At 54.4% G+C, this 27,170-nt stretch overlaps 3 protein-coding genes across 4 annotated transcripts; 2 read left to right on the top strand and 1 right to left on the bottom strand.

Moving 5' to 3' along the window:
* The first annotated feature begins 460 nt into the window (after positions 1-460).
* On the top strand, positions 461-14,451 carry RGL3 (ral guanine nucleotide dissociation stimulator like 3). Its single transcript, XM_049707164.1, has 19 exons — positions 461-563; positions 1,045-1,158; positions 1,770-1,993; positions 2,167-2,220; positions 2,339-2,553; positions 6,849-6,991; positions 7,102-7,317; positions 8,038-8,141; positions 8,242-8,326; positions 8,918-8,962; positions 9,069-9,155; positions 9,359-9,391; positions 9,485-9,606; positions 10,310-10,405; positions 10,506-10,574; positions 10,661-10,757; positions 11,404-11,556; positions 11,645-11,759; positions 13,306-14,451. The coding sequence occupies exons 1-19, from the start codon at positions 531-533 to the stop codon at positions 13,422-13,424; spliced, it is 2,124 nt and encodes a 707-aa protein (XP_049563121.1). The 5' UTR covers positions 461-530; the 3' UTR covers positions 13,425-14,451.
* A 2,273-nt stretch (positions 14,452-16,724) lies between these two features.
* EPOR (erythropoietin receptor) lies at positions 16,725-24,996 on the top strand. Its single transcript, XM_004277391.3, has 8 exons — positions 16,725-19,379; positions 20,233-20,368; positions 20,744-20,922; positions 20,999-21,156; positions 21,636-21,789; positions 21,873-21,960; positions 23,255-23,342; positions 23,436-24,996. The coding sequence occupies exons 1-8, from the start codon at positions 19,265-19,267 to the stop codon at positions 24,045-24,047; spliced, it is 1,530 nt and encodes a 509-aa protein (XP_004277439.1). The 5' UTR covers positions 16,725-19,264; the 3' UTR covers positions 24,048-24,996.
* A 315-nt stretch (positions 24,997-25,311) lies between these two features.
* On the bottom strand, positions 25,312-26,895 carry SWSAP1 (SWIM-type zinc finger 7 associated protein 1). 2 transcript variants are annotated; one of them, XM_004277390.3, is made up of 2 exons: positions 26,635-26,895; positions 25,312-26,009 (listed from the first exon to the last, which is right to left on the bottom strand). In XM_004277390.3, exons 1-2 carry the CDS (start codon positions 26,881-26,883, stop codon positions 25,506-25,508), a joined length of 753 nt encoding a protein of 250 aa, XP_004277438.1. In that variant the 5' UTR covers positions 26,884-26,895; the 3' UTR covers positions 25,312-25,505. The 2 variants fall into 2 exon arrangements, with proteins under 2 accessions (XP_004277438.1, XP_033257065.1); XM_033401174.2 differs by having other exon boundaries at positions 25,312-26,006.
* Between the last annotated feature and the right edge of the window lie 275 nt (positions 26,896-27,170).

The following is a 27,170-nucleotide window of genomic DNA, read 5'->3' as shown; positions in this document are numbered from 1 at the left end:
TTGATCCTGCACCACCCCATAGATGGCTGCCCCTCAAACCAGGGCCACAGATTCAGCCCCCTCCGACCTGGGGAGTGATGACTCCCATAAGCTAGGGACGCAGATTGAGCTCCCTCCGTCCCTCCAGAGAAATGAGAAATACCTCCACACCTGGGGCGGACCAGCCCTCCCCGTCTGAGCAAGCGGACTGTCCTTCTGAGGACGCAGACCTGTACCCCACTTAGCTATACACATTAGCTCCTCCACACCTGGGGACACAAAAAAGAGCCCTCCCCTGGGAGAGAGAGAGGGGCGTCCTGTCTCCCGGGCTCAGATTGATACACATTTATCCGGAGAGCTCGGACCTCTTCCCCAGGGCCCTGGGCTGGGCGCTGGGGTCTGGCAGGGGCAACCGCGAGCAGTGGGTCCACCCCGCCCCGCCCCCGCGCTGCCCGGCCGCCCCGCCCCGCCGGCCCGACTCCCGGCCACTGCTCCCCGACCGGCCCTTCCGCCTCACTCAGCCGCGCGGCAGAGCGGGACGGGAGCGGACCATGGAGCGGACGACGAGCAAGGAGCTCGCCCTGGTAAGGGGACCTGGGGTCCCAGGACCCCACATCCCTGGCGACCCTCAAGTCCAGAAACTCCAGGTCCCCGACCGCCCCTTGGATCCTCTCTCCCCTCAAATCGGACCCTTCGGAACAGCCTGGGAGTCCCTACCTCTGGCCTCCCGGCCCCTGACCCAGTGAAGTGGCTGGCTCCTTTTAGGGATGGTTGGTGGCGGGAGTGTCTCTGAACGCATCTGCGGGAGGGACTAGAGACAGACTCGCTAAGACTGGACCCTGGGGCGTCCCCAAATGCCACCCGATCCTCCCAAGGGCTAGGTAGGAGGGTACCCGCGGCGCCGAGGGGACTTCCCGAGCCTGGACCCCTGCCCCGAGTCTCACTGACTCTGGCCGGCAAAGGGGGATAAAACTGGAGGGATCAGGCTTGAGTCCGCGGAAGAGGCGGGGCCGTGGTCCCGGGAGCCTTCCCCCTGCGGCGTCCTGAGCTCGCCTCCGCGTCCAGGCGCCGCTGCAGGACTGGGGCGAGGAGAACGAGGACGGCGCGGTGTACAGTGTCTCCCTGCGGCGGCAGCGCAGTCAGCGCTTGAGTCCGGGAGCAGGGCCTCGGGGCACCCAGGTGAGGAACGGGTAGGAGGCTGGGGCCGAGCGGAAGGTGACCAGGTGAGGGCGGGGCTGAGTGGAGGGGAGGAACTAGGGCCCGAAGGAGGGGCGGGGCTTAGAGGCGACCAGGTAAGGATGGAGTGGGGCCCGGGGGCGGCCAGGTGAGTGGGGTAGATGAGGAGGCGGGGCCAGGTGAGGCCGAGGTGACTTGCAGGACTTGGGGACGGAACTGGACGGCAGGGCCTAGGTAAGCCAGGTTTAGTGGGGCGGAGCTGAAGGAGTGGTCTTTAGAAGAGACCAGGCGAGAGCGAGGTGGGGCAGAGAGCCTGGGAACGGGCCAGTGAAGCGCGGCAGGAGAGCTGGGAGCAGCCTGGGGGCGGAGGTGGGGGTGAGGTAGGGGTGGCTTGTAAATGGGGCAGAGGGCAGGGCGGGGCCTGGGCGGATGAGGAGGTTCCAGGCGGGTTTCGGGGGTCGATTGTGCAATGGGGAAGAATGATGAACTCAGGGGGCAGGATTCAGAAGAATGGACAGGATCAGATGCAAGATCGGTGCTTCCCAAAGACACGATTGGAATGGGATGCTGGGGCCCACTCCTCTGTGTCTCACTGCGGTCACCCTGCCCTGCAGGCCCCCAGCCCCGGTGCCGACACCTTCCTCCATTACCGCACCAGCAAGGTGCGGGCACTGAGGGCAGCGCGGCTGGAGCGGCTGGTGCGGGAGTTGGTGTCTGGAGACCGCGAGCAGGACCCAGGCTTCGTGCCTGCCTTCCTGGCCACCCACCGGGCCTTTGTGCCCACTGCCCGCGTGCTGGACCTTCTCCTGCCACCGCCGCCGCCGCCCCTGCCGCCGGGGTCAGTACCAACGGGGGACTCTCATGTTCCCTCCCCAGACCTTCACCTGGATACTCCTCTGCTCCCTCCGGTTTAGAACCAGGACCCCCCCCTCCAACCCCAGAATCTTCCTCCTGAGTCCCCTCCAGCCGCCCTCTTCCTCACCTGATGGCGGAGGGGGGATGTCTTTCCAGGGTAGAGATCAAGAAGACAGAGGGAAGAGATCTGACCTTCAACAACAACCTGAGGTTTGTCCTCCCGTCGGGTGTGGGCAGGGGGGCATAGAGGTCAAAAGGATCTGAAGTGTAGGGGCTCCAGAGGTCCAGAGCTCTGGGCTGGGCTCTGAGGCCCCACCCCTCTGGCCAGGGCTGTGGTGTCAGTGCTGGGCTCCTGGCTGCGGGACTACCCTCAGGATTTCTGGGATCCCCCTGCCCACTCGGACCTAGGCAGTGTTTGCACCTTTCTGGGCTGGGCAGCCCCATCAGGGGCTGAGGCCCGGGAGGCAGAAAAGCTGCTGGGAGATTTCCTGAAGAATGCTGAGCCACAGCAGGAAGAAGAGGAGCGGTCCCAGACATGGGCAGGTGAGCGGGTTGGGGAACCGATAGTGTCCGGAACAGGCATTCTCCCTCCCCCAGGGGTCTTCTCCCCTCACGGAGGAGCTACAGATCTTGGGCAAGGTTCTTAACCCTGTCTGAGCCTCAGTTTCACCACCTGTAAAATGGGGATAATAGCCCTTTGTTTAAAGTATTGGCATTTGTCTATCACCTCCCCCACACAACACATCCCAACTACAAAGATAGTCCATCATTGGGTCAGGATACCCTGTGTTTTTGGCTACAAATCATCTATTACTACTTGCCTTAGGAGCTACAGAGACCTGGGTTCAAATCCTAGTTCTGCCATTTGCTGACTGTGCGACCTTGGATAAATCACCTCTCTGAGCCTCAGTTTCCTTATCTGCAAAATGGGGGCAATGACAGTACTTACCTCATTGGCTTCTTCATTCATTCAACAGATATTTAGCCACTGGCTCTGGGCACGTAACAGTGGACAGGAGCTCCCTGTTCCCTGGGGAAGACAATTAGTGGACAAGTAAATAAACAAGTAATGAGAGCTTGGCAAATAGCATTATTTTCATTACTGTTGTTATCACAGATTCTTACTTATTAGAATCTACCACTTATAATGAAATCGATACAAAAAATCATACTGATGTTTTCTAGTGAAGTGGGTGTCAGCAAACTATCTAGCCTTTTATGGAAAAGTTTGCTGGGACTTGCGTGGTGGTCCAGTGGTTAAGACTCTGCGTTTCCATTGCAGAGGGCATGGGTTCAATCCCTGGTCAGAGAACTAAGATCCCACATGCCACGTTTGTTGCTCTCTACAGCAGAGGTCTACAACCTCTGTTGTAGAGAGCTTTGGGGGGAAGGAAATATATCCACATACTTCACGCAGATCTTTTTTCAGTTGTCATCTCCTCAGACATGCCTTCTCAGATCCCCTCCCAACAAATACAGCCTCCCACTCTGAGTCCTATTACCTGCCTTATTTTTCTGCATAGAACCTATTGGTCTTGTCCCCAACGCTATCCCCAGGGTCAGTTACAACACGGATTTGTCTACTGAGTAATTGCATCCTGCTTATAAAGTATCATATTTCACCCATCTGTGTTTGATCTGATCCCTGTCACAAGAGCTTTATATCCCTAATCCATTCTTTAATCCTTAAACTGGCCACATTCCTCTCTGCTTTACAAAGTAGCAACCACTTCTCTCCCCTGGTGAGAGTTATTTATATACATTTTATCCCTTCATCTTCCCTGCTGGTTGCCAAGTATCTTTCTTCCTCTGCCTTCAAGATTTCACCAGCTGATTCCAAGTCATCAGAGCTGCACAGGGCAGTGGGGTAGCCACTAGCCCCATGTGGCTATTAAAATTGAACTTAATTAACATTAAATAAAAATTAAAATCAGTTCTTTGGTCACAATGGCCACATTTCTAGTGCTCAGTAACCACATCGGGCAGCACAGGTAGAAAATATTTCCACCACTGCAGAAAATTCTATTGAAAGTGCTGCCCTAAGCTATGAGTTCTTGAGGTAAGAGGAGAAAATGAACATTTATTGAACACTGACTTTATGCCAGGATCTGGGAACCTTAGTATCCTTGTTTGGGGGTTACTTTTTACCATGGAAAATTTCAGACATATAGAAAAGTAGAGAGAAGTAATGTAAAGAACACTGAAACACCCATCACTCATCTTCAACAATTATCAATTTGACCAAAAAAAAAAATTTTTTTTCAGGATGATTTGAAGGCAAATCCCAGACTTACGTCCCTTCACACACAAATACTTTGGTTCTCACTGGTAATTGACAAAGACTTTAAAATATATATAACCTTCATGCCCACAATCTTTTCCAACGAAATCAGCAATAATTACTCAATATCAAAAAATACTCATATTCAAATTCCCCTATTGTTCCTAAGTTGTCTTCTTTATAGTTGTTTCTTCCAAAACCAAAGATCCACTTAAAGTGTTCTTTTTTTAAAAAATAAATTTATATATTTTATTTATTTACTTTTGGCTGTGTTGGGTCTTCGTTGCTGCACGTGGGCTTTCTCTAATTGCGGCGAGCGGGGCCTACTCTTTGTTGCGATGCTCGGGCTTCTCATTGCGGTGGCTTCTCTTGTTGCAGAGCACGGGCTCTAGGTGTGCAGGCTTCAGTAGTTGTGGCACACGGGCTCAGTAGTTGTGGCTCTAGAGCACAGGCTCAGTAGTTGTGGTGCACGGGCTTAGTTGCTCCGCGGCATGTGAGATCTTCTTGGACCAGGGCTGAAACCCGTGTCCCCTGCATTGGCAGGCGGATTCTTTACCACTATGCCACCAGGGAAGTCCCAAGTGTTCATTTCTTAGATCTCTTTTTTTCTATGGCTGTTCCTCTTTGCCTTTTGATTAATGGCATTAGGAGAAAATAATGGGTCATTTGTCCCGAGGAATGTCTCACATTCTTCTCCATTTACCTGTTAGCTTTCTCATGGTGACATGAAGCACGTTCCTCTATTCACCATACTTGCTGTAAGAGCTAAAGGTTTGATTAGATTTACGTGCAATTTTTTTCCCCTATGCTCACTTTTTTTTTTTTTTTTTTGGTGCTCAAGTTATGGGATTTTTTTAAATTTTTATTTTATTTAATTTTTATACAGCAGGTTCTTATTAGTTGTCTATTTTATACATATTAGTATATATATGTCAATCCCAATTCATCCCACCCCACTCTTTCCCTCCTTGGTGTCCATACTTTCCCTCCTTGGTGTTTGTTCTCTACATCTGTGTCTCCATTTCTGCCTTGCAAACAGGTTCATCTGTACCATTTTTCTAGATTCCACATATATGCGTTAATATACAATACTTATTTTTCTCTTTCTGATTTACTTCACTCTGTGTGACAGTCTCTAGGTCCATCCACATCTCTACAAATGACCCAATTTCGTTCCTTTCTATGGCTGAGTAATTTTTCCCCCTATGCTCACTTTTAAAAACTAATACTTTGCGGGACTTCCCTGGTGGCCCAGTGGTTAAGACTCTGTGCTCCCACTGCAGGGGGCACAGGTTCGATTCCTGTTCCAGGACCTAAGATCCTGCATGCAGCATGGCAGCACAGCCAAAAAATAAAAATAAAGTAGTATTTTGCAATGCTACCTGTCCTAATACGAAATGAAAGACAGATAATTAAACAGACTTACACAGATAATTTAAAAATAATAATATGAAAAAAATAATAATATGATGCTGAAATTGTAATAGGAAGGAGAAATAAAACAAAAGCAATTTACACAACAATCAACTATACTTGTTGGTATGTGAATGTCTGGGCATGCCTCACCAGGAGACATGATGAAGTTGTTCAGTGCCTTCACCTGCCATAGCATCATGGTGAATATGGCAGCCAGAAACTAATGCAGGGGGATGCACTGGCGACACAGATGCAGCAGCATAGATGTTGGTGACATCAATTTCCAAGATGGTGAACAACACTCGCCATTTCCATACAAAACAAAGTTCACAGTCCTTGCCTTTCTAGAGCCAAAATAATTAGTGTTTACGAGCAAGATAGTTGAGTTCTAGGTGCCAAGTATTGTAAACATGTTTTTCAAGGACACAAATTTCTTGGAGGGACATTTGGAGGCTGGTGGCACAGTTCGTCACTATGAGTGCCAAGCCCCTCTTGTGGCAAGATTTCAACTTCCAAAATGTCCCCCTAGGGGGCGCCACCATTGAACGCCACCTCGGAAAAATCATATGTATTGAGTACTTTATAGCCGTCTGGTATGCGTGATTTCATGTGATTAAAAAAAAAATCCAAGTGAAGAAACCAAGGCACAGAGAGGTTTAAAGTCTTGCTTAATTCGCACAGCACCCCGGTGGACCAGTTTGGATTTGAACTGGGGACGTTAAGACGATAACCTTTCCTTAACCACGAGGTTATACCACCTCTAACCACCAGAAGAGGGCAGGTGGATCCTATCCTAATACAGGTTCAAAGTCAAAAAGCTCTATTTTCTATTCTAGACTTTGAGCACCTGGCTTCAGATCTCTGCCATTTACTGAAGATGTGAGAGCAAATTCCTGCCTCAGTTTTGCCCTTAAGAAAGGTGCATAATAGTACCTCCCTCGCAGGGTTAGTGTATAAATTTCCCCGTTAATCCACCCAAGATGCTCAATGAACAGTTACTGCTGCTCTGACGTTCTTAAAAACACTCAAGGAGATCTCTGTTTCACAGATGAGAAAAGTGAGGATCACAGATGCCCAAGGTCACGCAGCCAGTCCTGGATTCAAACTTCAGAGTTTTTAACCCCCTCTAATGCTCCCTTAGGACATCCAGGGGTTGCCCAGATACCCCGTCCAGACTCCCCGGTAGGCTGCTTGGAAGAGGTGGAAGGACTCGTGCGGGAAGGTCCTGAGCTCCTGGACTTCAGTGTAGACGACGTGGCCGAGCAGCTGACCCTGATGGATGCGGTGAGGATCCCTGCTGGACGCGGCCGGGAGGGGGCGGGGCGTAGAGGAGGGGGAAGGGGGAGAGGCCCAGCTGAGCACAGATCCTACCCACCCCCAACCCCCGCGCGCAGGAGCTCTTCTCGCGCGTGCGGCCCTTCGAGTGCCTGGGCTCCGTGTGGTCGCAGCGGGACCGGCCGGGGGCCACAGGCACCGCCTCCACTGTGCGCGCCACTGTGACCCAGTTCAACACGGTGACCGGCTGCGTGCTGGGCTCGGTGCTCGGGTCGCCGGGCCTGGCCGCCCCGCAGAGGGCGCAGCGGCTGGAGAAGTGGATCCGCATCGCGCAGGTGCCTGTCGGGTGGTGGGTGGAAGGGGGCATGGGGCACCGAGGCCAGAGAGAGGTCGGGGGCGGGCGGAAGGCCGAGGACTGGGGTCTGGGGATACTTGGAGGATTGGGGCTGGGAGGTGCCTAAGAGAAAGACTAGGACGTAGCTGGACGGGACTGGCGCCTGAGACCGCAGAGGGACGCAGGGCTGGTCTAGGAATAAGGATGGGATGGGGGCACTGGGGAGGGGATAGGCTTGGAGGAGAGACCAAAGCCAAGAGACGGAGGCAGAGGTCCTGAAAGAGACTGGATGGAAGCGGGGCAGGAGCCTGAGCAGAGAGGAAGAGTAGAAATGGGGGCCAGGAAAGAGAGTGGGGGCGTGGCAAGGCGAAGGGGGAAGAAGGGTGACACCTGGGGTGAGACTTGGGCGGGCGGGGAGGAGTCTGGGTCTAGGAGAGATGCTACGGGTCCGTCTGGGGCCCAGGGAGAAGTAAGGAGTGGGGACACGGGAAGCCAAGGTCAGAGGAAAGGAATGGAGGGGCAGCTGGGGGAGGGGCTGGGACTGCAGGTTGGAGAGGGGGAGGGGGCCCCTGGGGGAGGAGGCTGAATCTGGGTAGCCCGTCAGACATGGGGCTAGCTGTAAGGATCTATCCTGGGGTCAGAAGTCACGGGATCAAAGGTGGATCAGACTTGGGGTTCAGACTTGGGGGTGTGACCAGCGGTCCCCCACCCCGCTCCCCAGCGCTGCCGGGAACTGCGGAACTTCTCCTCCCTGCGCGCCATCCTGTCCGCCCTGCAGTCTAACCCCATCTACCGGCTCAAGCGCAGCTGGGGTGCCCTGAGCCGGTGAGCAAGGGGCGGGGTGCTGGCGTGGTACTCCTTGCCCACCTCATGCCAGCTCTGACTCTCCCCGCGGCCACCCGTGACCCCTCTCCTGTACCCCCAGGGAACCGTTATCCACTTTCAGGAAACTTTCGCAGATTTTTTCCGATGAGAACAATCACCTCAGCAGCAGAGAGATTCTCTCCCAGGTACAGATGGGTGAGGACCCCTCAGATTCCGGGCCCAGGAAGGGGACCAGGGGCCCGGCAGGGCATTGCTTGTCATTGTCATAACATTCAGTGTCCTTTCCCTATGCCTCGAGAATGACCTTCCTCTTGTTTGTGGGCAGCCCTGCGTTTTTACTTCCTCTGCTGCCCTCATTATAGCTCACACTTGGTGGCTGCCTTATTTATTCATTCAACAAATACCAGAGTTACAGGGAAAAGGTCACTGAAGGCCAGAGTCAGAGCAAAGAGGGGAAAAAAAAAAATTCTGCTAAGGACTTGACTTTGATAAGAAAAAAAAAAAATGTGCCAACAAGGTTCAGGGCATTTCTGGGGGATCTCCAGGTACAAGGATTTTCACCTGTGTTAAGGCCAGCCTTGGGGGCCAAGGCACCCACAAGCCCCACCTCCCATCATCCCCAGTGAGCCCTGCCCCCTGCTGCTTATCTGTTCTCTCCCCCTCCCTGTTCACTCTCCCTTGGGTATGGCCTTTACAACTGCTTGTGATGGAGGCATCTTCCCCGAGGGAGGGGACAAAGAGAGCCCAGGACTGCTCAGTTCTTCCCCTTCCCCCAGGAGGAGGCTACCGAGGAGAATGCCCCCCCAGGAAGCCTGCCCTCAGTGAGTGATGTGGTTTGGGATGAGGGACAAGCAGGATCCTGGGTGGGGGGTGGAGCCTGGTGGGGTCGGTGATGGCTGAGAGTGACTGGAGCTCTGGGGGCCACAGAAACAGCCCCCAGGCCCCATCCCCTACCTTGGCACCTTTCTCACGGACCTGGTTATGCTGGATACAGCCCTGCCGGACATGCTGGAGGTCTGAGCCCTGACCCTTGACTCCTGACCCCAGCCTCACTCACCCTCAGCACAGAGGGCCTCCTGACCTCACACCCGTGACCCTGCCTTGTGCTCCTGACCCCAGCCCCCTTAGTGCGGTAGGGCTCCTGACATCCCAACCCCTGACCTTGACCCTTGATCCTTGACCCTGGAGGCTCCAGTTCAGACAAAATTTGCCCCCAGGGGGATCTCATCAACTTTGAGAAGAGGAGGAAGGTAAGTGGGCACTGGGGTGGGCATGCCGGGGTTGGGGGGGCGGTCCAGGATGGGGGTTGAGCATGGATGGGGTCTCAGAGGCCACCCCCTCAGGAGTGGGAGATCCTGGCCCACATCCAGCAGCTGCAGAGGCGCTGTCAGAGCTACTGCCTGAGCTCCCACCTGCCCATCCTGGCTGCCCTGCGCACCCAGCGCCAGCTCAGCGAGGAGCAGAGGTGACCAACACGTGGCCTGGCCTGACCAACCTCCCACCCACTGACCCTGGGTCACACACTGGATCCACCTCCCCCATGCACCTCTCCAGCTCCTCCCAAGACCCCCTTCCTGAGCCCTGACACCCCCCCACCCAGCCTGTCACCTTGCATTGTCTGCGGCCCAGTCGAGGGCCCCAGTTGACCTCTGACCCCAAACCTTAACCCATCTGACTTTCTGACTTCAACCTTTAACATGCAGCTGGCCATTCCATTCAACCATCTCATCTTTTCTTTCCCCCCCCCCTCTGGCCCTATCTGACCCATGACCCCATTCATAACCCCCATCTGACTCTCTGAGCCCAATCATTGACCCCCAATTCTGAGCAACTGACTCTTATGTCAGAGCATCCAACTCAACTGTCCCAATGGTTTCTTTTCATTCTACTGAATCCATGATCCAAACAATTGACCTCAGTGATTATCTGACCTTGAACTCTATCCCCGACCCAATTTGACTCCTCAGTCCCACTCTGTAAGGCCCTGTGTGACCTGCCAACCAAGCCATCTCATCTCATCCCTGATAAGACCCCACAGCTGTAACGGCCCCGACCCCAACACTGGGTGCCCACCCCCTGGCTGTTCCCCCCCCCCCCAAAACCCAGCTCCCGACCGATTCTAACTCATTTCCCAACCCCCCCAACCCATCTGCATCTTGACCCCTCAGCTACCGCATCTCCCGGGTCATTGAGCCACCGGCCGCCTCCTGCCCCAGCTCCCCACGCGTCCGGCGGCGAATCAGCCTCACCAAGCGCCTCAGCGCGTGAGTCTCAGGGAGTATGTGGGGAGTGACGTGGGCAGAGATGGCATCCGCTCCTGGGACTGAGTCTGGGCTCAGCCTCACCCCCTGTCTCTATTTTCAGGAAGCTGTCCCGAGAGAGAGGCTCATCCCCTGGTGGGAGTCCCAGGGATCCCTCATCCTCCACCTCCAGGTCAGCATCCCATTTGGTAAAGGGGCTGGAGAGGACAGGATCAGAGATCAGGGCAGCCACCCCACTTCAGACTCTGTCTCCCCCAGTCTGTCCCCAGCGTCCCCCCCATCCAGTCCTAGAACGAGGGACCCTCCTCCCGGCAGTCCTCCGGCCTCTCCAGGGCCGCAGGGCCCCAGCACCAAGGTACCAGGACTATGTGTACATGTGGGACTGCGGGCACCCGGGGCTGTGTGTGTGTGTGTGTGTGTGTGTGTGTGTGTGTGTGTACAGGATTTGGGGGCTAGGTACGTACACAGGAGACTATGCACACAGCTGGCTGAACACTCTAGGGATATGTCCAGGAAGCCACGTGCATTTCCATGGCCCCGTTTGAGGGGCTGTCCATCAGTTATGCTCAGATCTGGACCAGAGCTTCCACTTAGACACAAGGTACTCTGGGGTGCAATCACCCACTTTTGCACAGATACGCATTTTCCTGGGAATTTGCATACCTGGAGGGGAAATGTGGGCGTGAATATCCGCAGTGTCCACAGGACCACGTGCAGGGTTTTTCATGGACATGGGCTTGTGCGTATCCCACAATTGTGAGCAAATGGGTGCAGTCGCCGCTCTCTGGTTACACAGGGTTTCTTGTGTGTGAACATGAGTCGTGTGTGAATTCATGTAACAGGGCGTGAAAGTCTGTATGTGATGGGATTGCATAGATGTGGGCTTGTGTATGTACCCTAATTGCATGTCCCAGGCTTGGGGTGTGCAGGAAGACGTGTTGCATACAATGAGGGAGGGGCCTCGTGCTCTCACCGCTCAACCCCCACCCCACTGCCTACAGCTGCCATTGAGCCCAGACCTACCAGGCCCCTGGACCCTGGCCTTGCCCTTGAGTGGCCCTCACATCTCCCTCCCGGGGCAACAGGGCTCAGAGGCCTGCGTCGTCCGAGTCAGCATCGACAATGACCATGGAAATCTGTATCGGAGCATCCTGGTGAGGGGCTGTGCCCGGGACCTGCTGGTGGCAGCCCTGCCCTTGGGGCTTGGGCTGTGATCCCTCACCTCTCGCCCTCTCTTCCCAGCTCACTAGTCAGGACAAGGCCCCCAGCGTGGTGCAGCGAGCCTTGGAAAAGCACAATGTGGCTCAGCCCTGGGCCCAGGACTATCAGCTCTTCCAAGCCCTTCCTGGGGACAGGGGTGAGCAGGGACAGCTTGGAGCCAGAGCTGGGGGGGCAGCTTCAGGAGGGGGGCAGCGGACTGACCGGGATGGTTCTGGCACAGAGTAGGGGTGAGATGAAGCAGGGTTGGGGTAAGAGGCAGAAAAATATTGGTACCTTCATTAGGTGGGGTCATGAGGTTGTTCTGTCTCAGTGTGAGGGAAGCGGGCACCAAAGGTGACTTCCTAGGATTTATGGGGAAATGAGAGTGTCCAGGGTCCAGTGGAGAGGGAGTGTAGAAGGTCATCTGGGCTTAAATGTGTAGAATCATGAGGTTATTCAGGCTCAACCTGGTGGAGCACAAGACTGAAGCAGGGTCTGGGCTTGGATCTGAGGGGAAATGAGTTTGTCCGGGCGCAGCATGGGGACTCTGAATTTGGCATAGGAGAGGGCCACATGGTACTGAAATTCAGGGTAGGGAAGCATGAGATCGTTCAGTGTACAGGTGAGTAGGAGGTTATCCAGTTTTCAAGAGGGAGAGGCAGGGGCTTCCCTGGTGGCCCAGTGGTTCAGAGTCCGCCTGCCGATGCAGGGGACATGGGTTTGTGCCCCGGTCCGGGGAGATCCCACATGCCGCGGAGCGGCTAGGCCCGTGAGCCATGGCCGCTGGGCCTGCGCGTCTGGAGCCTGTGCTCCACAACGGGAGAGGCCATGACAGTGAGAGGCCCGCGTACCGCAAAAAAAAAAAAAAAAAGGGAGAGACAACAGGCAACTATATTCGGTATCCTGTGACAAACCATAATCGAAAAGAATATGAAAAAGAATATAACTGGGTCACTTTGCGGTACAGAAGAAATTAACACAATATTGTAAATCAACTATACTTCAATTAAAAAGTTGTTTAAATGGAGAAAAAAATGTAGGAAGAAAAAAGAGAGAGAGGCAAGAGATTGACATGCTAGGGAATTCCCTGGCAGTCCAGTGGTTAGGGCTCTGTGCTTCCACTGCAGGGGGCACGGGTTCCGTCCCTGGCTGGGGAACTAAGATCCCGCAAGCCCCACAGTGTGGCCAAAAAAAAACCAGAGAGAAAGCGACACATTAAAGGGCATGATGTGAGGTTGGCTGGACATTAGGAAGGATACATGAGGTTGTTCACGTGCCAAGTGTGAGGTTTGTACAGGCTGGAAGTGGGAAGTCAGAAGTTGTCCAAGTTCATGGCGAGAGCAGCATGAACTTGGCTGGGAGTTGGCTGTGGGGGAAGGGTGGGATGGGCAGGAAGTTGATTGGGCTGGGTGGCCTGACTTTGTTCAAGCTTGTAGTGCAGGTTGTCTAGACTCCAGGGGGAAATAACAGGAGGTAGCCCAGGTTCACGGGGTTGGAGGTGGGGGGAGACATGAGGTTGTGCAGGCTTTGAGTGGGAAGTGGTCTAGGTTCACAAAGAGAGGAGGATGAGGTTGGCTTAGCACTAGCTGAAGGGACCCAAGGTTGTCAGGCTCCAAGGTGAATGGTGGAAGGTTACCTAGGTCCTTTGTGAGGGAAGTACGAGGTTGTGTGGGCCTTTCATCATCATCTCCGCCCCTGGTCAGAGCTCCTGATTCCTGACAATGCCAATGTCTTCTACGCAATGAGCCCAGCCGGCCCTGGAGACTTCGTGCTGCGGCGGAAGGAGGGGGCCCGGCACACAACCTCAGTGTCCCCAGCCTGAGGTGGTTCTCCCCCTCCTCCAGGACATGGGCCCCATGGGCAGCAAGGGGCCTGGCTTCTCTCACCAGGGGGCAGGGAGGGAGCTCTTCTCTGGAAATCTCTTATTCCCCAGTAGAGGCCATTGTCCTCCATACCCTGTAAACTCCCCCTCCCCAAACTTTATTGGACCTCATCCCTCTGACCCTTTTGGCACCAGACCCCTATTCCAAAGACATCAGCCCATGGGTGGCTGGTGGAGAGCTTCATCCCATAAACATAGAAAGGGGTGCGGTGTCAGGGGTCAGACCCTCTCCCAGAGAAATCTTGTAACTGCTGGAGACATAGCTGAAGTGATAGAAGTGGATGAAAATAGTGATCAAAGTTATGAAACAGGAGTCAGTCTTGTTTGTTCTGCGCCTGTGCTTCATGTTCGCTTTTCATCAAGATAAGAATTGAGGGCTTCCCTGGTGGCGCAGTGGTTGAGAGTCTGCCTGCCGATGCAGGGGACACGGGTTCGTGCCCCGGTCCGAGAAGATCCCACATGCCGCGGAGCGGCTGGGCCCGTGAGCCATGGCCGCTGAGCCTGCGCGTCCGGAGCTTGTGCTCCACAGGGTGAGGCATGACTTGAATCCAGGGGGGTCTCTGTCACAAACAGAGGGTTCAGGACTCCCTCCCTCAACATTGTTGGGGTGGTATGATTCTTTCCTGCCATGTATATGGGAGAGTGAAGAAGAAATTTCATTGGAATCAGAGACAAATAACATCATCACCCGTGAGTCATTAAGGGCTGTGAGGATGAGAGGGGTGAGCTAGCGGTACTGGGGTAGGATGAAGAAACAGGTAGAGAAGGCACAGACAAAGTGAGCTGTAGGGCCACCCGCAACATAATCATAACAACAACAGTAACAACAAGAATGATACTGACTCATGAACTCCCACTCTGCCAGACATCAACTAGGGGCTTTATATCTAACTGTATTAATCAGGGTTCTTTCTGTTTCAAGTGGTCAAAAACCCAAATCAAACAGGTATGTGCAAAAAAGGAAATGAATGCCCGTGTAATTGTAAAGTTCCATGGGTCCAGCTTCAGGCACAGTTGGATCCAGGGACTCAAAAGATGTCACCAGGACTTTGTAACAAAATCTCTTGCCTCTGATTTGCTCTGAGAATGAGACTGTCCATTGTCTCCCTAAATCCATTCACATTCTTCTATGGTAATGGAAACACTGATTTTTAGCTGGCTACCCAGAGTAAAAACCACATTTCCAGTCTCCCTTGCAGCAAAATGTGGTCATATGACAAAGTCTTAGCCAATGAGATGTAAAGGGAAAGTATATGGGTAAATTCCAGGCTCTGCCCTTGAAGAGAAGGGTTGTGTCCTCTCCTTCTCCCTTTTCCGCCTCCTGGTGGTTAGAATGAAGACGTGGGGTAGATCATCTTGGAGTAGGTGGTTCATACCCTCTGAATAACTGAGCCATAAACTGGAAGGAGTGTGGCCCTCTGAGACCAGGGAGAAGCCATATTGTATTGCTGCTACTTGGATTGTTACAAAAGAGAGAACTAAATGCCTATCTTATTTAAGCCATTACGTTATGATTTGGGTCTCTCTTACAGTAGCCAAAAGAACATTTAAATGACTACTGCCCCACTCCAAGGCAGCCTCACCCTCGTTGGGGCAGTGCCAGGCTTACATCCCACCAGCTCCACCTTCCCATGCAAGGAAAATCCCTTCATCCCATCAGCTCCAGCAAAAGTCCCAGAGCAGATGCTGACTGGACCGGCGTGTCTTGTAACCACCCTGAGCCAATCACTGTGTTCAGAGGAATGTGATATGTTCATTGGCCAGGCCTGGGTCCTGTGCTCATTCTGTCAGCTGGCAGAGACATTTCATATCACAGGAATGGAGTCTGGGAGGGCATGTAAATAGAAATTACATTTGCTGTTACTAGGAAAAGGGAGAATTCTGGTGAACATGCAAAAAACAAAAAACAATCCCTAGGGTTCTAAACATTGTCCCTGGAACAATAATGCCCAGGCATTGTCTGGAGTGGGAGAGGAACTAGAAGAATCTAGTTATCATGTAGGGCCTCATGAAGAACAGTTAAGCACACAGCATGCTACTTTACAGGATTTTTTTTTTCTCTAAGTATTAAGACCAATCGGGACTTCCCTGGTGGCACAGTGGTTAAGAATCCGCCTGCCAATGCAGGGGACATGGATTTGAGCCCTGGTCTGGGAAGATCCCGCATGCCGCGGAGCAACTAAGCCCGTGCGCCACAACTACTGAACCTGCGTGCTGCAACTACTGAAGCCTGCGCGCCTAGAGCCCGTGCTCCACAACAAGAGAAACCACCACAATGAGAAGCCCGTGCACCGCAGCGAAGAGCAGCCCTCACTCGCTGCAACTAGAGAAAGCCTGCGTGCAGCAACGAAGACCCAACGCAGCCAAAAATATAATAATAATGAAAAATAAATATAAAAATTTTTAAAGTTTTAATTAAAAAAAAGACCAACCAGATGTAAGTAACAGCATCCTTCTTAAGTTCGCTTAAGCAAATAATTGCTATCCTTACTGAGTGCTTACAATGCACCAGGCATGTTCTCAGAAGTTGACATAATCTATCTCATAATCCTCACAATAGCCTTATGTGGGGGCAGGGAGGGGTGCACTATTATCATGCCCATTTTATACATGAAAAACTGAGACTAGGAAGGGTTAAGTAACTTTTCCAAGGTGGCATGGTAAGTGGCAAGGTTGGGGTTCAAACATGAATGGCCTGCAATACATCAGAACACATGCACTTACCAACAGGGCTAGTTTGCCTCTCACAATCAGAGTTTAGTTTCTCTCCCTCTCTCTCCCTCTTTCTCTCTCTCTCTCCCTCTCTCTCTCACACACACACTCAAACCAAATGCCAATTTCCGGAGGAAGAGATTCTCCTGGACTTCTGTTTTCTTTTTGTTTGTTTGTTTCTTGTCCACACTGCCCAGTTTGTGGGATCTGAGTTTCCCTACCAGCAACAGAACCCATACCGCCTGCAGGGGAAGCATGGAATTCTAACCACTGGACCACCAGGGAATTCCCCGACTTCTGTTTTTAAAAGCGCAGGACAGGACTTCCCTGGTGGTTCAGTAGTCAAGAATCTGCCTGTCAATGCAGGGGACACAGGTTTGAGCCCTGGACCGGGAAGATTCCACGTGCCGCGGAGCAACTAAGCCCCCAAGCCATAACTACTGAGCCCAAATGGCACAGCTACTGAAGCCTGCGCGCCTAGAGCCCAGTGCTCCACAACTAGAGAAGCCACCACAATGAGAAGCCCACACACCGCAACGAAGAGTAGCCCCCACTCGCCGCAAGGAGAGAGCCTGCGTGCATCAACAACACAGCCAAAAATACATAAATAAATTTATTTTTTTTTAAAGTGCAGAAGTACTCAGGAACAGCTCTATCCAGTGGCTAACACAAAGTCAACTGTTTCTCTACATCTTTCAGCTTGGTTTTTCACTAATCTTTTACTCCACAAATGTTTCCTGACCTCCTACTGTATGGCAGGCCCTGTTCTAGGTACTGGGGATGCAGAAATGAACAAAACGGACTAGTAAAGGTGGTGAATCAATAACAAAGCATCAAATACGTATTAGATATAATAAGTACAGGGAATGCAAAATGCTGCTGCTACTACTACTGCTACTAAGCCGTTTAAGGGCTGATGGGGAGTGTGGGGCTAGAGGGTTGCTATTTTATTTATTTATTTGTTTGTTTGTTTTTTGGCTGTGTCGGGTCTTTGTTGCTGCATGCGGGCTTTCTTTACTTGCGGTGAGCGGGGTCTACTCTTCATTGCGGTGTGCAGGCTTCGCATTGCAGTGGCTTCTCTTGTTGCAGAGCACGGGCTCTAGGCGCATGGGCTTCAGTAGTTGTGGCACGTGGGCTCAGTAGTTGTGCCTCGCGGGCTCTAGAGCGCAGGCTCAGTAGTTGTGGCGCACGGGCTTAGTTGCTCCGCGGCATGCGGGATCTTCCCCGACCAGGAATCGAATCCGTGTCCCCTGCCGTGGCAGGCAGATTCTTATGCACTGCACCACCAGGGAAGCCCGAGGGTTGCTATTTTAAATACGGTGAGCAAGAAGGGCTTCATTGAGGAGGTGACATTTAGGCAGAGGCCTGAGTAAACTGAAGGAGTGAGCTCCATGTCTAGTTAGAGGAAGAGTCTACGGGTGGAGGTAACAGTTCAGAAGCCCACATTAGCTTCATTATCAGGCAATTTTTTCCCTCCTAATGGCAAAGATGTCTCTGGCTAGTCATCTGCTCACCTCATCATCCAACAGAAAGCGGCACCCCATTTCCCACTAACTCCAGGAAAAGTCCCATGATGGAAGCTCACTGGATCCTTTTCGGTCACATGCCCTCCCTGAACCAATCACTGTGCTCCAGGGAATGGAGCGCGCGCGCGCGCGCGCGCGCGCGCTCTCTCTCTCTCTCTTTTTTTTTTTTTTTGCGATACGCGGCCTCTCACTGTTGTGGCCTCTCCCGTTGCGGAACACAGGTTCCGGACGCGCAGGCTCAGCGGCCATGGCTCACGGGCCCAGCCGCTCCGCGGCATGTAGGATCTTCCCGGACCGGGGCACGAACCCGTGTCGCCTGCATCGGCAGGCGGACTCTCAACCACTGCGCCACCAGGGAAGCCCTCTCTTTTTTTTAATTAATAAATTTATTTATTTATGGGTCTTCGTTGCTGGGAGCGGGCTTTCTCTAGTTAAGGCAAGCGGGGGCTACTCTTTGTTGCAGTGGGCAGGCTTCTCATTGCGGTGGCTTCTCTTGTTGTGGAGCACGGGCTCTAGGCGCGTGAGCTTCGGTAGTTGTGGCACACGGGCTCAGTAACTGTGGTCGCGGGCTTTAGAGCGCAGGTTCAGTAGTTGTGGCGCACGGGCTTAGTTGCTCCGCAGCATATGGGATCTTCCCAGACCAGGGCTCGAACCTGTGTTTCCTGTACTGGCAGGCGGATTCTTAACCACTGCGCCACCAGGGAGCTCTCTGGCTAATCTGGGGCAGGCTGCCGCAATGAGGTAGGTATCAGCACCACCCCCTCCGCCTTCCCCAGGCATGTACCTCTGTGGGGAGGGTGTTTACCCCAGTTAAAGCTCAGCCCAGGTGAAAAGCTTTTATAGTTTGTTCTACACTTTCCAGATTATTAAAAGAACTGCACACTCCTTGTAAAATAAAATCCCAATAGTATTGAAATGTAAGCAGAAAAAAAAAAGCAAAAAAATCACACATGAAACCTCACACTCCAGAATATATGTAATCTTACAAATGCAGGCTCTTTCGCACATACTGCCCGGCAGCACTGCCCAACGCTGTGCAAACACTCAACCGCTACTCACTATTACGATGATTATTTTCCTACCCAGACTGGGAAGGGATGTTGATTAGCATGATCATATCAGTAGCTTACATTTTTGGAATGTTTGCTATGTGCCAAGTCGCATTTTACAGATGAAAAGGCTGAAGCTCAGATAAGGTAAGTCACCTGTTCAGGGTCACACAGCAAGAAAGTGGGTCCTACGCAGAAACCAGAGCTGCTCCCGCCAGCCCCCCACCCCATCCCCCAAGGGGCCCCCAGGCCCTGGAGGGCCTCTGCCCTCTCTAGCCAGGCCCTGGCAGGGCGGCTGCCTCCCTCTTATCTCAGCCCAGGCTGCCTGCTGGTCCCGCCCCCTCGGGGGAGCTGCCACTTGGAGGCGCCTGGCCGGGAAGGCCTGGTCAGCTGTGTCCGGCGGAGGCAGCTGCTGACCCAGCTGTGGACTGTGCCTGGGGCGGAGGAAGGGGGGGGGCAGGAGCCCTGGGCCTCCCGTGGCAGGGGCTGCATCATGTATCATCTCGGGGCACCCCTCTGGCCTGGAGTTGGCTTCCTCTGTCTCCTACTCGCTGGGGCAACCTGGGCTCCCCCACCCAACCCACCGGATCCCAAGTTTGAAAGGAAAGGTAAGGGTGGAGCTGAGTGTGGACCCCCGCACTAGGTCCTGGAGGGCAATGCTGGGGCCTGAACTTCCAGCCTGGGTCCTGGGGGCTATGCCAGGTTCTGAACCCGTCTGTGTCCTGGAGCCCCAGCTGGTGTCTGAACCCTAGACTGGGACCTGATATGGCATACTGCGGGTCTGTATCCCCAGACTGCGTCTGCGGGAGAAGCTAGAGAGGGGCGTAAGAGTCCTGTTTTATCTTCTCAAGGAGTCTGACACATGCTAAACACTAAATGGGGCAGGGGTGGTGCTGGTTCTAGGCCCTGTAGTCTAGGGTCCCCAAGGGGAGGGGACCTAGCCGACCCTCCAGTGGGGGAGGGAGGCTAAAACCAGGGTCCGAGTCAGAGGGGCCGGGCCGCAGGCGTCTGTAAACACTGTTTGCATGCGGGCGCCATATCCCTGGGTCCGCGGGGTTGAGGGAGCGGGGGCGGGGGGCACGGTTGGCGCTATCGGGCAGCCGGGAGCCTGCCGGGGCTGATAGGGTACCCCGCCTCCTGCACACACACACTCACCCTCACGCACGTCCTGGGCTGGGGCGGGGCCGGCAGCGCGAGGCGGAGGCCTTGAATGCTGCGCTCAGCTCAGCCGGTCGCGGGGTGGGCGGGCGTGTGTGGGGAGACAATAAGACATTGAACCTACGCATGGGAGTTCGGGGGGCAGCACTTCTGCAGACCCCTCGAAGGGCCCCGCTGGGGTAGACAGAGGGGCGGGGCATTTTTCTTATCGGTCCGCACAGGCGGCAGGAGGGAGGGGAGGATGCTGTGGCCCGAGGACGGGGCTCGGGTCTCCTGACCCCCTCCCCTGGCCCCCATCCCCAGCGGCCCTGCTGACAGCCCGCGAGCCTGAAGAGTTTCTGTGCTTCACCGAGAGGTTGGAGGATTTGGTGTGTTTCTGGGAGGAAGCGGCAAGCGCCGGGGTCGGCCCGGACAACTACAGCTTCTCCTACCAGCTCGAGTGAGTCCGACGGGGCAAGTGGAGCGCCCCACAGGTGGAGGGGGCGGGCGGGCCGAGCAGCGCTCCCCGGAGCTCGCACCTTGGGACTTCTGGTGCCAGGGGCCGGATGGCACCTCCGCTGGTAGTCACTACTGGGAAGCCCACGGGGTCAGGGCCGACACGCTGCCTAGTGGTCGGGGCTGGAACACTCCCGTGATCACTGCTGGAGTGCGACCCCAAACTTCAGGGCTGGGACAACACCGCTCCAAAGCAGGACTAAGGCGTCGCGTACGTCGGGGCTGGGACGCCCCCTGGTGGTAGTGTCCAGAACACACCCTCGGTCCCGGCAATGCCTCCCAACTTGCTCCCTACCCTCGCTGGTTCCTGGGCGAACAGGGGTGAGCCGTGGAAGCCGTGCCGCCTGCATCAGGCGCCCACCACCCGCGGCTTGGTGCGTTTCTGGTGCTCGCTGCCTACAGCCGACACGTCGAGCTTCGTGCCCCTAGAGCTGCGCGTCATTGCGGCCTCCTCGGGCTCTTCACGCTACCGCCGTATCATCCACATCAACGAAGTGGGTAAGAGCGCTGGGAACGGGAGAGTGGTCGGGAGGAAGTCCCAGTCTCCGCCCACCTGAGCAACCCCTCTCCACAGTGCTCCTAGACCCTCCCGCTGGGCTGCTGGCGCGGCGGGCAGACGAGGGCGGCCATGTGGTACTGCGCTGGCTCCCACCGCCTGGGGCACCCATGGCAAGCCTCATTCGCTATGAGATGAACATCTCGGCAGAGAACGCCGCTAGTGGCGCGCAGAGGGTGAGGCTCGCTCCTACGGCCTAGCCCCAAGGGCTCCAGAGTTGACAGGCCCTCTAGGTCCCACCCAGACGGTCACCACGGCCCCGCCCCCATGGCCTCGCCCCTCCACCTCCCGCCCAAGACAGCTCCACGTCCACCGACTTGTCCCCTTTCCCGATGTCCCCTTTCCCCAGCCCACCTGGACTCAATCCCACTAAACCCTTGTCCCAAACCCTGGACTTCTTCAGAGCCCGCCCCCCCTGTGCTCTGGCCCCGCAGTTAAATAGCCCGAGCCCGCCCTCTTCTACCTGGGGCCCCATCTTGATTGGCCCCGACCCTTCCTGGGCCCCGCCTCCTGCTTTCATTGCCCGCCTCCCCATGCTTGGGCTCGGTTCTTCCTTTCTCTGATTGGCTCGATCCCTCAGGGCCCACCCTCACATGCCCTCCTTTGCCCGCCCCGCCCCTATTGGCGATACCTCCCACCTGGGCCCCGCCTCCAGGTGGAGATCCTCGACGGCCGCACTGAGTGCGTGCTGAGCAACCTGCGGGGCGGAACGCGCTACACCTTCAAGGTACGCGCGCGTATGGCCGAGCCGAGCTTCGGTGGCTTCTGGAGCGCCTGGTCCGAGCCTGTGTCGCTGCTGACGGCTAGTGGTGAGGCCCCAGGCAGGAGTGTAGAAGGGGCTGGGCGGAGCATGGGGCAAGCTCACCGCCCTGACCTCCTCCCTGCTCCCCAGACTTGGACCCCCTCATCCTGACGCTCTCCCTCGTCCTCGTGCTCATTCTGCTGCTGCTGGCCGTGCTAACCCTGCTCTCCCACCGCCGGTGAGCGCCCCACTCGGCACCTAACTCAGATTCCTCCCCACCAACGTTCTCCTTTCCCTGTGGGAACCTAGGCTCAAAGAGGGGCAGGCACTTGCCCAGGGTCACACAATGAGGAGTCAGTGGCAGGACTGGGATGCAAGCCAGGTCAGACGCAGACTCTTACTTAAAATTCTCTGCTCTTGGGCATAATTTCACCTGGTTTTCCTCCTACTTCAGTGGCTGCCCCTTGTTGGATTCCTTTGTACTTTTCCCCAATTTCATCAACTTCTGTAAAATCAACCAGATGGGCTTACTGAAACGATTTAACCCCAAGTGCCTCCCACCCCTGTTGTCAAGCTCCTTAGATGCTTTACGATATGACCAGCCATCCTGAGGTTTTTGTAATTCCAAGTACAAACCATGTGTTTTCACACCCCCAAGGCTTGGCACATACTGTTCCTTCTGCCAGGAATGTCCTTCTTGCCATGTCTGCTAAGCAATCTTCTCGTTGTCTTTCAAGGCCCTGTTCATTTACTTGGTTGGAAAATACATACAGAATGCCAACTGTGTGCTAGGCACTGGGGAGAAAGTGTAGAACAAACCAGACGTATCACTGACCTTGTGGATCTCATAGCTGAGTCACACAACAAATAAGGGAATCAACATATATTTGATTATAAATTGTGATGAGTGATATCACAGAAATTAATGGGGATGGGGCCATGACAGGATAGTCAGGGAAGGCCTCTGGGAGGTGATATCAGAGCAGAAACCTGAAGTCTGGTAGGAGGCAGCCGCATGAAAAGCAGGGAGAAAAACCAGCAAGTGCAAAGGCCCTGTGGTTGGAATGGGCTTGGAACATTGAAGCAGCTGCAAGAAGAGCTGTATGGTTAGAGAAGCGTGTGTAAGGGGGTAAGTGGTGGATGATGAGATGAAGGAGGTGCCAGAGGTCAGACCATGCAGGGTCTTCTGCAGGGCTGTGGGGAGGAATCGGGACTTTATTCTGAATGCATTGAGGAACTATGGAAAGGAGTGAGGAGGGAAGTAACAATGGACCTTCAGACAAGACTGGGTGGGTTTTAGATAGAGCATATTGAACTCCTATGCATCCTTCAAAACTTTGTTCCAGTTGCCCTTCTGTAGAGCCTGGCAGATGCTTTGGCCGAGCCCCTGTTCCTCAGCCCCACACACTCCTATGCCTTCATCACGATCACAAGGGGCTAGGAGTACCTTTGCCCTGCGACTGGTGCTGAGGGGGTGCTGGTGAATGTTCAGTGACACATGCCCAGGTATTCGTTTCTTTTGGCTTCACTAGGACTCTGAAGCAGAAGATATGGCCTGGCATCCCAAGCCCCGAGAGCGAGTTTGAGGGCCTCTTCACCACCCACAAGGGTAACTTCCAGGTAGGTGGCCTGGTTGTCCCCTCAGGGCCTGGGGTTTCCCTGCTCCTGTGGCCGAATCCCCGGTCTCTGAGCAGGCTGCTGCTGTCTCCCCAGCTGTGGCTGTACCAAACTGATGGCTGTCTGTGGTGGAGCCCCTGCACCCCCTTCACAGAGGACCCACCTGCCCCCCTGGAGGTCCTCTCTGAGCGCTGCTGGGGGGTGACACAGGCAGTGGAGCCAGGGGCAGATGATGAGGGGCCCCTGTTGGAGCCGGTGGGCAGCGAGCATGCCCAAGACAGCTACCTGGTGCTGGACAAGTGCTTGCTGCCCCGGAGCCCACCCAGCGAGGACCTCCCACAGCCTGGTGGCGATTTGGACATAGCAGCCATGGATGAAGCCTTGGAAGCATTCTCCTGCTCACCCGCTTTGGCCCTGAAGCCTGTGCCAGAGGGGGCCTCGGCTGCCAGCTTTGAGTACACCATCCTGGATCCCAGCTCCCAGCTATTGCGCCCGAGGGCACTTCCCCCTGAGTTGCCCCCTACCCCACCCCACCTAAAGTACCTCTACCTCGTGGTGTCTGACTCTGGCATCTCAACTGACTACAGCTCTGGGGGTTCCCAGGAAGCCCAGCGGGGCTCATCCAATGGCCCTTACTCCAACCCTTATGAGAACAGCCTCATCCCAGCCCCCGAGCCTTCACCCCCGAGCTACGTGGCCTGCTCCTAGGACTCCAGCCCTCAGATGCACGGGGACCCAGAATGACCTCAAGTGCTACTCCAGGCCCAAGATTTATCCGGCAGGGTCAGTGAGGCCTGCTGACCTTGGCTTTCTGCTCAATTCATCCTTGTCAGAAAGTCACAACCTTGCAGTATTTTTAAATGTACAGTCTTTTGTGTAGATATATAAATACATATAAGTTTTCTGTCACGGCTTCTATAAATACCTCTAAGCCCCATCTTTTCCCTGGGCCCAGGCCATAGGAGAAGCAGGAAAAGGCCTTGAGTTCAGTCTGAAATTCTGCCCTGGCAATCTGAATAATGATAATAAAATGAATCAGTTAGTATGTTATGCTAGCTGCCCTAACAAAGCTGCCCTGAAACTGAGTGGCTGAACACATTAAATATTTTCTCTCTCATTTCTCAATTCAAACAGGTGGGCAGCTATCCCTGGGATGAGTCAGAAGCCCAGACTGTAACTTTAATATCCCCCAGGGCTACCCTGGGGTCTTTAGATGGTTCCTCTGCATCCTGCCAGCCAACACGAGAGACACAGCAGAAGATTCTGTGGCCTTTAGGGACCTAGCCTAGAGGTGGGCGCCATCTCTTCTTCACAAATTCTACCGGTCAGAAATGGTCATGTGACCCTAGCGAGAACCATGGACAGCTGGGAAATGTAGTTTAGCTGTGCACCCAAGAGAGAAAAGCTGTTTAATGAGCTGCTAGCTAGTCTCTGCCACTAATAATAATACCGATGACATTCATTCCTAGGGCTTTATTCTGAATCAGGCGCTGTCCTAAGACAGCACTCTGATGACACCAAATGTCATCAAGTGGCTCAATGGGAGTTCTGGTTTAACCACTTTTAAATAGTTTGACATAACCTAGGAAAGCTGAACGTATGCATACCTTCTACTCCAGCAATGCCACTTCTAGGTATGTACCCTAAAAACCCTCACACACATGAACAAGGATATGTGTACAAGAGTGTTAATAGCAGTAAATAAGTCAATCTGATGAGTAAATTGGGGTATAGTCACCCAAGGAATTATACAAAGTATGGAAAAAGGAATGAATGAAAAAATGTGGCTGAATGTTTTCTGTATTTTGGCTGCGCTGCATGGCATGTGGGATCTTAGTTCCCAGACCAGGGATCAAACCCGTGTCCCATGCACTGGAAGCATGGAGTTTTAACCACTAGACCGCCAGGGAAGTCCCACGGCCGAATCTTAGTAACAATGTTGAGCGGGAGAAGAAGGAAGTCTCAGATTACATTTGTCATGAAACTCTTTACAAAGTTCAAAACAGCAAAGTTAAACAATATGTTGACAATATGTACAGGATAATGCTATATTTATGAGAGAAAAAGCACTTTATAATCTTTAGGTCTCTGAATTTGCATCTGTCCCTGAGGTAGGTATTCCAGCCATGGAAACTGAAGCATAGAGAGGTTGTCACACTCCAAACCTCAAGGTTGGCCTCCAGAGCTTGAACCCTTGTGCAAGCTGGTGTCACCAGCCTGCGTGGGCCACGGGGTGACTGTCATCTCTCCATCTTGTCGGAAAGTCACCCGCCACTCTGCCCTGGCACCCAGCCCACCTGGCTCCAGGCAGGCTCGGAGGCAGTGCTGTCCTGGGCTTGGTGCATCGGGCTGCAGCCAGCACTGGGCAGGGAAATACCTCTGAAGCAGTGCCAACTGCAGGGCAGTCGCACTGTCTCCCTCCTCCTGGGTCTGGAGGGCCACAATGAGCCCACAGCCCCGGCCAGACCCAACCCGGTGGCTGAAGTGGGCAGCTGTGTCCAGAAGCAGGGCGGCCAGGTAGGCGGCTTCCTGGGACCCGGGGTCTTCCGTTAGGTACTCCTCCAGGCCATCGAGCAGCAGGAGGGAAGGGGCTGGCCCCCGCGTCTCATGGGCAGAGCACAGGAGCCGGAGGAGCTCATGGGTTGAGGGTGGGTACTGGAAGCGGATCTTCTAGAGAGGAAAAAAGGAAACGGCCAGATTCATCACAGGAAGCCAGGCTCTCAGCTATAGCAGCCCTGCTTCCTTGCATACTTTCCTGGACGGGGTTCTCACTCCCCAGACTGCTGGTTCCAGAGTGAAGCAGCTAGCTCAGAGTGGTCGAATATTCTTCTGTTCGCCACGCCCGCCCCCCCACCCCGTTTTATTTTTTGTTTTTCTAATTCTGCACTCATCACTTCCCGGTATTAGTTAAGAACAAGGCATATCGTTTTGTCAAATCTCTAGGGCAATCTTTCCACGGAAAACCTGCCCATAACTTCCGACCCCAGCATTGACTCCAGCGGCCCAAAAACTCTTTCCAGACCCGACCATGTTTAGCCCCGCCCCCTACTCGCCCCGGACTCCCGTCTTTGGGCGCCACCCTTTGCTAATTCCGCCCCCTCATTGGATGGTTTCTCACTCAATCTTAACAAAGCTTCGCGTAGTCCCACCCCCAACTCGTTCCAGACTCCGTCCCATAATGCCTGCTCCGGCTTGCCCTCCCTTCGTCTCCGCCATTGGCCTGTCTCTGCCTGTCACTCAATCGTCCATCCGCCTCGCTACTGGCTGGTCCACCTCTGGTCCCGCTCCGCCCCACCTGTAACCGCAAGGGTTCGAGCGCAGCTCCAATCCGGCGAGGCAGGCTTTGCAGAGGCCTCCGAGTCAGGAAGAGGACAGGGCCTCGGCCTTCCCCTGCCGCCTCCAGGGCCGCCGCGAATAGCAGCGCTGTCTTTCCAGAGCCGTGACCACCGAGCAGCAGCAAAGGCGGTTCGGCCTCAGCTGTGTTCTCCTCCCCGGGGCCAGCCGCGCCGCCCGAGTTTAGCACCCGCCTCAGCGTCTCCGCCATTCGCAGCGTACCTCTGTCCAATCGGCGGCCCGTTCCTGTCCTTGATCCCGCCCAGGACGGAGTCGCATTGGTTACAGTGCACTTAGCTTCTCCATTGGTCCAGTGATCTGTTCATCAAAGCTAGATCGACGTTTCCTAGCTCCTCCCCCGGTGAAGGGGCAAATAACCTAGTCTGAGGAAGGAATGGAGGCCTTTGAGGGAGATAAGGCCCTTCCCTGGGTGAGTCCGCTGGCGGAAGCAGCATGAATACTATTATTCTGAGCTAATAAGCTAATCAGACAATACAA

The sequence above is a fragment of the Orcinus orca genome, chromosome 3, assembly GCF_937001465.1.
Source record: "Orcinus orca chromosome 3, mOrcOrc1.1, whole genome shotgun sequence".
Classification (NCBI taxonomy): Eukaryota; Metazoa; Chordata; class Mammalia; order Artiodactyla; family Delphinidae; genus Orcinus; species Orcinus orca.
Note: the sequence above shows the minus strand (reverse complement) of the source record. Positions and strands in the feature narration are given on the sequence as shown.